This window comes from Giraffa tippelskirchi, chromosome 12 (assembly GCF_054371585.1).
Source record: "Giraffa tippelskirchi isolate mGirTip1 chromosome 12, T2T-mGirTip1v1.2.pri, whole genome shotgun sequence".
Taxonomy (NCBI): Eukaryota; Metazoa; Chordata; class Mammalia; order Artiodactyla; family Giraffidae; genus Giraffa; species Giraffa tippelskirchi.
In genome coordinates this window covers 136,253,166-136,267,534 of record NC_137286.1, presented here as the reverse complement: position 1 = coordinate 136,267,534, position 14,369 = coordinate 136,253,166, and the positions used below count along the sequence as shown (strand labels likewise).

Genomic DNA, 14,369 nt, shown 5'->3' with positions numbered 1-14,369 from the left:
ACTCTTTTCTACTCCTCCAGCAATAGGGGGTTCAGATTTCTCAAGCTTGAAAGCAGTTAATTCCATGTGCAGAGGCAGTGATAGTAGTGTGTAAAACCTCAACATTGGCAGTATTATTTAGCCCATCCCTAGATGTTTTGGTATTCTCTGATTGCTTCTTTTGATGACACCATCCCCACATTTACTACTATCAGAATGATTTGTCCACTAGTGAGCACCCCTGGATGAGTCGGGGTCCATCCTTCCTGTTTGTCTGGTCCCTTTCTAACAGCAGAGAGTGGATGAGTACCCCCTCACCCTCTCAGAATTGTTAGTCCTTGGCTGCTGAGTGAAATTGCTGTCTTTATAACACCAGTCATTTCCTTGTGCATCTTACAGATACAAAATGGAAAGTGGTAATCTCATTTTAAAAAGGTGTATGAATTTTGCCTCCCAAGCAGAACAAGACACAGTGTATCATGAATAACTAACTCTGCAGTATCAGATGTTGCCCAAAGGCTTCACTGGGTTTCTCCCAGGGGACCACCTCAGGGGGTGGAATGACAGGGTTACCAGTGAGGATGCTGAGCCACTTTCTTTCCACCTGACCTGCCTCAACCAGACATGCCCTCCTTTGGTTCGTTTTTCATCCTGGGATTTTGCCTAATATTTTGTTTGCCACTAAGTGAATCAGCCGAGTTTTGATTCATGGAGTCAGAAAATAGTGAAAACATTGTACGTTATTTTCTATAACTTTTTAAGAGAGGTAAACCAGAATGATGTGTCACACATGTTCAAAGAACATTAGATTGGCTGTAGCTTTGGTAGTTCCCTGATTTAGGGAAGCTGGGTTGGCTTCTTATGATTGGTTGTTCTTAATTTTTCTTGGATCTGAGTGCATTGATTGTGGTTTAGGTTTTGGTTGACTGGCATGGGCTTCCAAGACATTAGAGCCACCAGTCTCATGGCCTCCTTGCTTATGAGCCATTTTATAAGGTGCAATATTGAATTTTCAGTTTGGAACTTCCTGAGTGTGTGGGATAGTTGTAAAGACCATGAAGACACAGCTCATGGGTTCTCTGTCCAGAGCTGGTTTCTATACATCCTATTCCAGCTGGACACATGATATTATGGCAGTGACAGTGGTCAGTGAATGTTTAATGAATGACCCTTACCTATGGAGATGTGCTTGTGTCCACCGCCGGGTCAGTTTTAAGTTTCTTTCCTGGAATATCCTTCCCAGTTGACTGTTTTTTAAAATTCTGCTTCTTACATAAGGCTTCTCTCAATTCCCATGTTGTCTATAGAGACTGTGCTGATCCCCACACCAACCTCCGTGCTTCTTCCATAAGTGCCCAGGTTAACTATATTAATGGCCTACATTTTAACACACAAGCACACATTTCTTTAATCTTCCTCAGAACCTAACACAGGGTTTGTCAGAGAACAGAATGCTCAGTTCTGTGTCGAGTTGAACTGAACTAGAATTGTCAGCCTGAATTCCAGTCATAAGGATCATTTTTTTAGGAAAACTGTAATTTAAACCCAGTTAACTTTTCTTAATTAGTATTTAGAATACATTAATATTTTCAAATGCAAATGTATTTCTCTCAAATTCCTTATTTTAGGGCAGAATGGTGCAAAAGGGAATTTATGCTGAATTTCCAAAACCTGGGATAGATTTTGAAGATATTGTTTTGAAAAAGGAGAATGAAGATGCTGAACTATCTCCAGGTCCAAGAACTCCCACTCTGAGGAACTGGTCCTCCTCTGAGTCTTCAATTCAGTCACTACTGTCTTCCAGCCCCTCATTGAAAGATGCAACTCCAGAAGATGAAGTTGTGAGTTTCTCATCCTGCAGCATGCCCTTGTCTGTCTGCTCTTGGTGGCCTTGTGGACCTTCAGTCTGCTTCTCTCATGACATCTTTGTTTTTCCCAAAGTAGATCCTAAGTTCCCAAGGCCTTATTCCATGGACTTGGTAGAATTAAATTGCTCCCTGCTTGGGGTTCTCCATTGGGTGTAGAATGGAGGATCTTATGAAGATCAGCAGTGGGTGCACTGCTATGACTTCCTGAGCATACGTGGCTCATAATGATATGAAAACTCTTCAATTTACCGTAGTTATATCCTACTCACTCTGGTGGCCTCCAACTTCCCTTATACATCCAGAGGTTTAATGTGAAGATCCCCTTAGAGTGAGTCCTGCTGTGACCACACTGAATCAGCTACTTTTCCTATATGTAGGAATGTTCTGGCCCTGCATGTGACTAATAGTAGTATTTTGCTCCATCATCAGATGGTTTGTGATAGGCCAGAGGTAGCCTGTGCAAAGGACCCATCACACAGCAGACACTTTGGAGTTAGTTCCCATCTTCCTTTCTTATCCTTCAAGACCGAGAACCACATCTTATCCACCATCAATCTTCAGTGGTCAGGACAGAGCTGAGGACATCCTAGGCTCTTATGACTCTATCATGCATCTTAAGTCCTCCAGACAGAAACACACTAGATCTTCCTTAAAAACATACACAGGTATTCCTCTATATCCAAATCCTCACTATCCAGACCTAGGAACCTGGATGATTCTTATAAGTGTTCAGATTAGTCTCCCTCACATCCCCACACTCAGGAATCACTCTCTGAAATTCAGGAACCAAATAAATTCTGATCATATGCTTTTCCCCTGAGATCCAAGCTCACATTACTCCAATTCTCTATGTGAATGCAGTTTACTGTATTAGGTTAATATTTTGAGGCCCAGGTATGTTTTATGTTTCCATTCTTGAGTGACACAAATAATCTAGAAGTATACATTAGCTCCATATAATTTTGTGCATTATTTTGGAACAAGCGTCTGCACTTATACTTGAATCAGGTATGTTGCGCATGTGCTGAGAGTCATGATCAACTTTAAGCAAAGCCCTTCAACAATGAATAACTTTATGCAAATGATGTTTCTTTGTTTCTAATAGATTCTTAGGAATAGGATGGCTGGATCTGAGGGTCAATGCACACATGGTTTCACTAGATATCCCCACACCCTTCTCTGTAGGAGGTGTGCCATGTTGCACTCCTGCAACTATATGAGATGCATCTGTTTTCCTATAGTTTTGCAATGGATGGTACCATTGAACTTTTGAAATTTGGGGGTTCATCATTTAAAATTTTGTCTCTCACTGCCATTTTCCCCTCCCAGACTGAGAATATACAGATTATACCATCACTGGAGAGCTATTCGATAGGAATGGTTGGTTTTAAGATCTACAAAAATTGCTTCAGAGCTGGTGCTCACTGGTTCATCATCGTTTTCCTTATTCTAGTTAACGTCTCAGCTCAGGTAAATAACATTTATTTTGCTTTGTGCTTTCAGCTTGATACTTATGGGCTATTCATAACATGTTTATTTTATTATTTTTAATATGTATATTAAGAGACATGTTTCCAAGACTTGGCTCATGAGACTGTGGGATCTTGCTGGGTGAATCTGAAATCAAAAAGGCAGGCCTGCAGTCTGGAACCTTAGGCAGGAGCTGACCCTGCTGTCTTGAGGCAGAATTTCTTCCTCCTCCAGGAACAGGAAGCATTGGGTTTTGCTCTTAAGGCCTTTGTCTGACTGGATGAGGACACCGCAGTGTTTAGGGTGATCTCCTCTACTGAAGTTCTAATGATGGATGTGAACCACATCCACAACACACTTCACAGCAACATCTAGATGGGTGTTTGGTTGAATCACTGGAGACTGACCTCACTAAGATGACACTGAAAACTGATCATTGCTGTACCTGTCAAGCTTTTTTCCTTGGAAGAATCCCAACATTTGTACTGTTGCATTTTGCAGTCCCCTTGGATTTGCATTGAAATACATTATATGTGGAGAGTAAAGTCTTCTAGGGAAAAGGGGATATCTTTTAAAGGTTTTAAAATGTAGCATGCCCTCCCCTGACCTGTGGTCATCTGGGATGTGGGGCTTGGCACAGACCTGAGCCGGAAGGACCGTCTCCGTGTTCTGGAGCCTTTCCATCCCCCCTCCTAGTGAGCGGATGTGAGGCTCAGTGATGTCAGTGTGTGAGTGACTATTGTTTCCTGCTCCAGGTTGCCTACGACCTGCAGGACTGGTGGGCTGCAGACTGGTGAGTGATTCCTGGTCTGACCCAAAGTGCTGTGAAATCTACATGAAGCCTCACTTTTCCACAGTCGGGATGGGGAAGTGGGGTTTGTTCAGTCTCCTCTTCTTACCCTCACGTTGTTTCCCTGAAGTAAAACTAAAGTTCCTGCTGATGGCATGTGACCCTCCCATGGTCTCTCCCCATGTCTGAGCATCAGCAGCTTCCTCACAGACAATTTTGAGAACCAGAAGTCATGATTCAAATTGAATCTTTATAAGGTAGATGGACACAGGGCATTGTGAGCTGGGAATGATTTTTTAGCATGAAACACATCTCCCATATTGACGATTTTTTGTGTGTTTGTCTAAATTATATCTGTAACATACTGTTTTTTTCTTTCCCATTCCATAGGGCAAATGAAAGGATTACCCTATATGCCATGGTCTTTGGACAAGGAAACATGTTTGTGATGCCTGATCCTGACTGGTACTTAGGAACTTATTTAGGTAAAGTTGAGTAATCTGCTCTATCTGAAGTACTTACAATGAGCCTGTGTGAGCAACTAGGGCTTCCAAGAGTAATTCAGTAAGATCTTAGTGGGTTAAGAGTCTGAGTTGCAGTTTCTCCATGAATTAATTAGAATAATTATTTTTTAAATCTACTAGAAGAAAGAGGTTTAATGAAGTCTCTTAATTGATTCAGTACTAGATTTTGGAAGTTGCACCAGGATTGCATATTGAGAAAATCAGCCACTGGAAATATGTAGCTATTGTGTATTCTAGTAGGTGCTTTAGCTAAATCTTATCCCCTCGTAGCTCAGTCAGTAAAGAGACTGCCTGCAATGCAGGAGACCTGGGTTTGATTCCTGGGTCAGGAAGATCCCCTGGAGCAGGAAATGGCAACCCACTCCAGTATCCTTTCCTGGAGAATCCCATGGACAGAGGAGCCTGGCAGGCTACAGTTTGTGGGGACACAAGAGTTGGGCACAACTGAGCAACTAGGCACACACAGATTGCTATATGGATGGGCAAGGGAATTAGAAATGGATCCTCACTTTGTGGTTTAGATTGTCCCAATTCTGTCTGAATAAACCTTGGCTTCTATTGAACTTGGGCGAAATCCTTTGGCAGCATGGGCCCCCAGATAAAAGCATTATTTCCTCACAGGTATGCAAAGCTCCCCTTCACCATACTGCTCATCTCTTGAGCTTCACAAATTGCTTAAGAGGGAAGCTAAGTAAGGGAAATCCAGTGTCTGGGAATTAAGATTCCTTCTCTTTCTTACTTTGAAATCACAATTTTATTGTGTCTGCAACTGTGATTAACTTAATGGCTTGCCAGACTTATATTAACACAGCTTTCTACTTTCAAAAGAGTGCTTAGTATATATATAGTACTACACACTTTTTAAAGGAAGTCTCATCTAAAATATTAATATTCCCGTGGGAAACCTTCATACAAGCTTTCTACAGAGTGTGATATCTTTATAAGAACTCACTCATTGAAATTTGGTGTTTATTACGTTGATCTCTTGCTAAGAAACCTAAATCCATTTGTTGTCTATCTTCCGAATTGGTGGACTGGGGGGACTTAGAGAAGTAAGTAATTATACATTCTATTATAGATTCATATAGGATGGTGGGATAAGACAAATACCCATAGATGGAATCCAGGAATTTGAGCAACTTTCAGAGCTGAAGTCATATGTCAGCTGAAGGAGAAAAAAAAAGTACTTGATGGAATATTTCTTACCGAAGTCATGTCCACTCTAGCATTGTGAAGTCAAGAGATTTAAGAAGGGCTATTAAAAAAAAAAAAAACTTATATACTTTAAATGTTGGCTGCACTGAGTCCTCATTGCTTTGTGCAAGCTTTCTCTAGTAGCACAAGCAGGGGCTACTCTTGGTTTCAGTTTGGGGTTTCCCACTGCAGTGGCTTCTCTTGTTGCAGAGCACAGGCTCTAGGCTCATAGGCTTCAGTAGTTGCAGCACACAGGCTCAGTAGTTGAGACTCCCAGGCCCAAGAGCATGCAGGCTCAGTAGTTGTGGCACAAGGGTAGTTACTCTGTGGCATGCGTAATCTTCCCAGTCCAGGGAGTAAACCCATATCCCCTGCATTAGCAGGCGAATTTTTATCCACTGCACTATCCAGGGAAGTTCTAGAGGGCTATTTTAATTTTTATATGCTGAAATGTATATATACCTTTCATGTATACCTGTGGCTGACTCATGTTGATATATGGCAAAAGCCATCACAATGTTGTAATTATCCTCCAATTAAAATTAATTAAATATATAAAACCACAAATTAAAAAAAATTATATGCATGGGGGCACTCATTTATGTCACTAAATAAAATATGTTTAAAAGATTATGGTCATTTCCAAATGCTTCATGTTTCCATTAAACACTTAGAGATTAGTTGCTTGTTTAGGTTAATTATGTCATGTTAAAATATAATTTGTATTTTCTTGCAATTATTTGTGAGATTTTCTGCTTGCAACTTAATGCAATATTTTCAGTCTTTACAGCTATTTGGGCATGGGGATAGCTACTTTACACATTTCAAGGAAATGGAAAATCATTTCTCCTGTTCCCTGTTAATTCAAGCTGGTACTAAAGCATTCCTCAATTTTAGATTGTGGGACATGTAATTTGTAAGATTTGAAACAGAAGCAAAGGAAGATCAACTGCTTTTATTGATATAATTTTCTTTCTTCTGAGTTTTTATTAAAACTTATAATTGTATTAGGAAAGCCTAGAATGAAATTATAGTTTATACCTGATCTTTTCCCCATGTGGTTTATATTTAATGAGAAAACATAGTAATTTTATATTATTCCTTATAAATTAAACTCTTACAGGATCCACTGTATATATACACATCTATTCTCTATATGAATTTGCATGTAAATTAACTTTATAAAGTGCCTGATGTGCTTTAGTATCACTGAAGCAAAGGCAGAGATCTTATGCTCTGAGTGATGTTTCTTATTTCAGGTTTGATGGTAGCTACTGGCCTTTTCAGCATCACGAGATCTCTGTTGTTAGTCTACGTCCTTGTTAATTCTTCACAAACTTTGCACAACAAAATGTTGGAGTCTATTTTGAAAGCTCCGGTATTGTTCTTTGATAGAAATCCAATAGGTAAGTCAGACACCAAGCTTATTAGCAAACATGTGTTGTTAATGCATTTAGTACCTGATTACATTTGATGTTTGAAATTGGAGGAGATTCTTGGAAGAAAATCACTGTGCATGTTGATCCATTTTCTACAAAAAGCTTTGATGATGTTTTCTTCTACCAGGGAAAATCTGAATGTAGAAGCATATGAACTTTTATTCCAGTCATGTATATGTGGAAAGATAAATGAATGTTCACTTTGCAGAGGCATATGAAACACACTACAGTTGATGCAAACATAAATCATTGTTGACTGGTTGCTAAAATGTTGGCTGTGTTACCTAGCATTAAGGTAGTTTGTTCATTAGGAAGGAACTTCTTACAATGAATCTCTACATGAGACAGGCTGTGTGTTTCTATCTTTTGTTTCCCATCCATTTCTGGGGTCACAGAATTCTGACATGTGCCTATACTTTGAGGTTTACCTAAAATGGTAATGAAAACTTAATGAAAATGCAAGATTGGTGAATGTAAACATCCTCTTTAATGAAATTAATTCTATAGTTTTACAGTGGACATTTGGTGATTTATAAGAGGCTAACTTCAATAACTCTAAGTGGGCTTCCCTAGTGGCTCAGACAGTAAAGAATCTGCCTGTGATGTGCGAGACTCAAGTTCGATCCCTGAGTCAGTAAGATCCCCTGGATAAGGGAATGGCAACCCACTCCAGTATTCTTGCCTGGAGAATCCCATGGACAGAGGAGTTTGGTGGACTATGATCCATGAGATTGCAAAGAGTCAGACGCAACTGAGCGATAACTCTGTAAGAGGCTAATTTCACTTGGATCCCCAGGAACCTTCTGCAAACTGGTAGTTTCCCCCATGTATTTATAAATTGAAGATGATTAGATGTTGATGAACTCTAGAATGATCAGAATTAATCTTTCAAACTGTGTCCCCTGATTGATGTGTAGCAAGATGGTCACTGAGTGGATTCTAGGTCTTATAGTCTCTCCTCATGAACAACCAATTTTAAATAATCATTTTTTATATTTGTTTTATGTTTTTGTGTAAAAGCCCATCTGCACAGAAGGTTTCCCATCTTAAAATGAAAGTTGGAAAACCACTGGGTTTATGGTGTTTTATGAGTAAATCCTATTTGAGCACTCTCCACGCCGCCTGGAACGCCAGGGCATTTTGTTATAGATTTTTTCTGAAATGTGGCCCGTGTTTACAGAGTGTATAATCTAGCTGTGAACTCAAGACTAATAAACCTGAAAAGTAGTTAGACCACCAAATAGATTATACTATGATGTGTTCTGAGAAATACCCAGACTCCAGGCAGAATCTGGAAGCATGTTCTTCATTTTAAAAAAGTGTCAGGATGTCTGTAAACGTGAGAATTGCTTATGTCTTTGCTAAGAGCATGTGGTCTTATTTTAGGTCCCACTGGGTTGCAGGGTCTCCTCAGTCCTCAGCACTAAAAGTAAAAATGGAGGAACAGAGGTTGGAGGCAGGTGCTGGGCAACAGCAAAATGTATCAGCTGAAAACACAGTATTATAAATTTTTTTAAAAAATATCATAGTTGAATGGGTGGGCTAGAGTGCATTTTAAATAACCTTAAGTAACCCCAAAGGACATTGCCATGTTTAAAGCCAGTTAAACCATTGGTGTTCAAAATATTAGATCTGAATTGTCAAGAAAAATTGTGTTTATGCTGTGTGTGTTTTGTTTAAAATGACCCTGTTCTATAGCATAGGGAACTATATTCAATATTCTGTAATAAACCATAAGGTAAAAGAAAAAAAAATAAAAACACAACAGAAGTCTCTTGTCCGCATAAAAAAGGTTCTGTAAAATGACTAAAGTAAGTTTTGTTATTTAAAACATACTTAGCAATTTGAAATTTTAACTTTAAAGAAATCTGTCTTTTCCCTGACTAATTTTGGTAAGCAGGTCTCTTGTTATACCTGTGATGACTGTTCTAGTCCAGGCTTTTGGGTTGCTAGTGGCAGAATCTACCCAGGTTAGTTCAGAGCAAGAGGGTTTGATTAAAAGAAAGTGGGTGTCTCATGGAGCTAGAGGGATGCTGACTGTCCTATATCTGGGGATGGGAGCCGGGGTCCTCTTGGGAGCCAGGGGCATTGTCACAGGGCTTGTGCATGTTCTCCAGTCCCCTTGCCTTTCACTTTTGCTGGGTATGGTGGGTCTAATTCACTTTCCTGCTTCTCTCCTGGCCTCGTAATTCCTGAGATGGGAGATCTGAATGACTTGGTGGCTAATCTTGGATTAGGACCCCCTGGGCACTTTTGATCATTTAGCCATAGCCAGGGATGTGGAGAGTTCCTGAGAGGCCAACACCGTTATTCCAAGCCTGTCCACTAAAGATAAAAGAATTCTAGGGAGTGGTACATTCCTGGCAGCTACATTTGTCAACAGGAGTCTCAAGGAGGAGAAAAGGGCTAAGGGTGAGATCTGAACAGATGGGATGGGGACTGAGGACCTGCTTAGTGGGTGAATAGAAGAGAGAGAAGGGACCCCCATCAGAATAAGGATATGGGATCAGGAGTGATGGAAGGGAGGTAAAGTAGGTTCCTCTCTTCCATCTCTTCTCTCCTCACTATTCCTAAAAACATGACATATATGATTTGATAAAGAAAGGAGGTTGTAAATGAAATTATTTTAAATGACAAGTTAAGGCCTGTTGAGGTTATTGATATTTCTCCCGGCAATCTTGATTCCAGCTTGTGCTTCCTCCAGCCTAGCATTTCTCATGATGTACTCTGCATATAAGTTAAAAAAGCAAGGTGACAATATACAGCCTTGATGTACTCCTTTTCCTATTTGGAACCAGTCTGTTGTTCCATGTCCAGTTCTAACTGTTGCTTCCTGACCTGCATACAGGTTTCTCAAGAGACAGGTCAGATGGTCTGGTATTCCTCTCTTTCAGAATTTTCCACAGTTTATCGTGATCCACACAGTCAAAGGCTTTGGCATAGTCAATAAAGCAGGGATAGATGTTTTTCTGGTACTCTCGTGCTTTTTTGATGATCCATCAGATGTTGGCAATTTGATCTGTGGTTCCTCTGCCTTTTCTAAAACCAGCTTGAACATCTGGAAGTTCATGGTTCATGTATTGCTGAAGCCTGGCTTGGAGAATTTTGAGCATTACTTTACTAGCATGTGAGATGAGTGCAATTGTGCAGTAGTTTGAGCATTCTTTGGGATTACCTTTCTTTGGGATTGGAATGAAAACTGACCTTTTCCAGTCCTGTAGCCACTGCTGAGTTTTCCATATATGCTGACATATTGAGTGCAGCACTTTCACAGTGTCATCTTTCAGGATTTGAAATAGTTCAACTGGAATTCCATCACCTCCACTAGCTTTGTTCGTGGTGATGCTTCCTAAGGACCACTTGACTTCACATTCCAGGATGTCTGGCTCTAGGTGAGTGATCACACCATTGTGATTATCTGGGTCATGAAGATCTTTTTTGTACAATTCTTCTGTTTATTCTTGCCACCTCTTCTTAATATCTTCTGCTTCTGTTAGGTCCATACCATTTCTGTCCTTTATTGAGCCCATCTTTGCATGAAATGTTCCCTTGGTATCTCTAATTTTCTTGAAGAGATCTCTAGTCTGTCCCATTCTATTGTTTTCCTCTATTTCCTTGCACTGATCGACGAGGAAGGCTTTCTTATCTCTCCTTGCTATTCTTTGGAACTCTGCATTCAAATGGGTATATCTTTCCTTTCCTCCTTTGCTTTTTGCTTCCCATCTTTTCACAGCTATTTGTAAGGCCTCCTCAGATGGCCATTTTGCTTTGTTGCATTTGTTTTTCTTGGGGATGGTCTTGATTCCTGTCTCCTGTACAATGTCATGAACCTCCATCCATAGTTCATCAGGCATTCTGTCTATCAGATCTAGTCTCTTGAATCTATTTCTCACTTCTACTGTATAGTCATAAGGAATTTGATTTAGGTCATACCTGAATGGTCTAGTGGTTTTCTCCACTTTCTTCAATTTCAGTCTGAATTTGGCAATAAGGAGTTCATGATCTGAGCCACAGTCAGCTCCCGGTCTTGTTTTTGCTGACTGTATAGAGCTTCTCCATCTTTGACTGCAAAGAATATACTCAATCTGATTTTGGTGTCGACCATCTGGTGATGTCCATGTGTAGAGTCCTCTCTTGTGTTGTTGGAAGAGGATATTTGCTATGACCAGTGCATTCTCTTGGCAGAACTCTATTAGCCTTTGCCCTGCTTCATTCTGTACTCCAAGGCCAAATTTGCTTGTTACTCCAGGTGCTTCTTGACTTCCTACTTTTGCATTCCAGGCCCTATAATGAAAAGGACATCTTTTTCGGGTGTTAGTTCTAGAAGGTCTTGTAGGTTTTCATAAAACTGTTCAACTTCAGCTTCTTCGGCATTACTGGTCGGGGCATAGACTTGAATTACCATGATATTGAATGGTTTGCCTTGGAAACGAACAGAGATCATTCTGTCATTTTTGAGACGCTGGGCTGGAGGAAGCACAAGCTGGAATCAAGATTGCCAGGAGAAATATCACTAACTCAGATATGCAGATGACACCACCCTTATGGCCGAAAGTGAAGAAGAACTAAAAACATTCTTGATGAAAGTGAAAGAGGAGAGTGAAAAAGTTGGCTTAAAGCTAAACATTCAGAAAACTAAGATCATGGCATCCGGTCCCATCACTTCATGGCATATAGATGGGGAAACAGTGGCAACAGTGACAGACTTTATTTTTCTGGGCTCTAAGATCACTGAAGATGGTGACTGCAGCCATGAAATTAAAAGATGCTTACTCATTGGAAGGAAAGTTATGACCAACCTAGACAGCATATTAAAAAGCAGAGACATTACTTTGCCAACAAAGGTCCATCTAGTCAAAGCTATGGTTTTTCCAGTGGTCATGTATGGATGTGAGAGTTGGAGCATAAAGAAAGCTGAGCACCAAAGAATTGATGCTTTTGAACTGTGGTGTTGGAGAAGACTCTTGAGAGTCCCTTGGACTGCAAGGAGATCCAACCAGTCCATCCTAAAGGAGATCAGGCCTGGGTGTTCATTGGAAGGACTGATATTGAAGCTGAAACTCCAATACATTGGCCACCTGATGTGAAGAGCTGACTCATTGGAAAAGACCCTGATGCTGGGAAAGATTGAGGGCAGGAGGAGAAGGGGATGACAGAGGATGAGATGGCTGGATGGCATCACCGACTTGATGGACATGAATTTGGGTTGGCTCAGGGAGTTGGTGATGGACAGGGAGGCCTGGCGTGCTGTGGTTCATGGGGTCGCAAAGAGTCGGACACAGTGAATGACTGAACTGAACTGACTGAAGGCCTGTTGATGATTATGTGAAATTAAGAGAAGTCAAAAGTGCATAAAAAGTTTCCATGCTGGCAGTTTGGGCAGAAGTTTAAGGCAGAGCTTGTGAAGTTGGGTATGGGTAGTTGTGATATGCTAAATGTAAGATGTTCTGTAGGGCAGCCAAGGAAGTTTAGAAAGAGAATAGGAAAAAAATTCTCAAGGCACCATTCTTAGGAAAAAATTAGAGGCAGCAAGAGTTTTTGTAGGAAGTTGACCTGAAAAGTGGGGTTTCCATGCCTCCTCTCTTTGGTGGGTGAAGATCTCAGTATGGCTTGGCAGTAGCACCCAGCCCATGATGAAATATTATTGCATCACTGTGAGCAAGGTTGGACCTTATCTCCTCCATCACTGGGGGTGAAGTCTGATTATGAAAGAATTTGAACATTTCTGTTAGCTGCAGAACCTTTTCTGTTCTGCAGCTAACAGAAATGTAAGGGGTTCTGTTTAGGATGGGCTAGTCAGTGAGAGAGAGGGACGGGGTGTCTTGTCCTTTACTTCCTTTTCTGCCTCATTCTCCAGGGCACCTCTGTTGAATCTCAGATGCCTCACAGAACAAAGTTTGGAAATGACTAGCCCTGGTGACCTTTCATGTCCCTTAAAGCTCTAAAATCCCATAAGGACAATATGAATAACACCTTTAACAAGTAGGCTACTTCATAATTTAGAAGATACCTGCATAATCATCTTTTTTATTCTGTGAATGTTATCATTTCCCTTTTACAGATAAGGGGTTGGCCTCTCAGTGGAGGTTGAATGAGTTGCCTAAAGGCCTCTTGCTGTTGAGGGTCAGAGGAGGACTAGAACTTGGTGGTTTTTCCACTGATGGTTTCATAATTCCTGTTGCTCTTTCAATTTCTTTGAGCTGCCATCATGTTGATGACCTATTCTAACAGCAAAGATAAAGAGACTGTGGAACTCCCAGCCTTCTACAGCTCCTACTCCTTTTCTTAGTCTAGTCGGTGAATTAGTTTATGTAGAACGATGCAGGAACTCCCCTGAACAACCTCCCTTTCAGTTCCTTGACCATCTCCAGGCTCCACTGAACATTTATCCATTGGTCCAATTTTGCCCCTTCCCCTTGCACGGTACCTGGAAGTACAGGTGTATTTTCTTTGCCCCTTAGGAGGGACTCTGCTCGTTTTTTCAATAGGCTGCTTAGATGTAGATCCCACTTCTTACCAGGACAGTGGGTCTTTTATTGGTCTTCCCACCCCTCCATACTCCACTGGACTCAGAGCCTGGCCTCAACCCAGCACTCTTGGCTTCTGACTCTCTGCAGGGCTGTCAAACCAACAGATGATTCTTATCAGAGGAATTAGGTTCTAGAACCATAAGTGAAGCTAATTGTGGGTGCATATAAAGAAGGTTACAATATTGGAGTGTTCAAATAACATATCTTCTCTTACTTACCCTCACGGTCAGGTGTGGCCTGATATGGTGTCTTTTTGACTGGTGCCTAGCACCACTTTTGTGGTAAAGAATGGGCTCAAAAAGACATATACTATGTCATGGGTGAACCTCAAAAATATTACACTGAGTGAAAAAAGTCAGAGTCAAAGACCACAAATTATACAATTCTGTTAGTATGTTATGTCCTGAAAAGGCAAATTTATAGAGAAAGTAGATTAGTGTTTGCCTGATCTGGGAGTGGGAACAGGGTGTTACTATGGCATGAGGGGACCTAATTGGGGGCATAAAAATGTCTTAAAACTGATTTTTGGTGGTGGTTGCATCACTCAATAAAGTTACAAAAATTCTTTGAATTGT

At 40.7% G+C, this 14,369-nt stretch overlaps 1 protein-coding gene across 7 annotated transcripts in view; it reads left to right on the top strand.

Annotated features, from left to right (window-relative positions):
- Positions 1-14,369, top strand: part of LOC145530193 (ATP-binding cassette sub-family C member 4-like) — a 116,646-nt gene that overhangs the window by 37,767 nt on the left and 64,510 nt on the right. For all 7 annotated transcript variants that reach the window (XM_081551118.1, XM_081551116.1, XM_081551120.1 and 4 more), the window contains 5 exons: positions 1,608-1,820; positions 3,177-3,317; positions 4,073-4,110; positions 4,498-4,592; positions 7,085-7,231. In XM_081551118.1, coding sequence (XP_081407244.1) covers positions 1,608-1,820; positions 3,177-3,317; positions 4,073-4,110; positions 4,498-4,592; positions 7,085-7,231 — 634 coding nt within the window. The remainder of the gene's footprint in view (positions 1-1,607; positions 1,821-3,176; positions 3,318-4,072; positions 4,111-4,497; positions 4,593-7,084; positions 7,232-14,369) is intronic.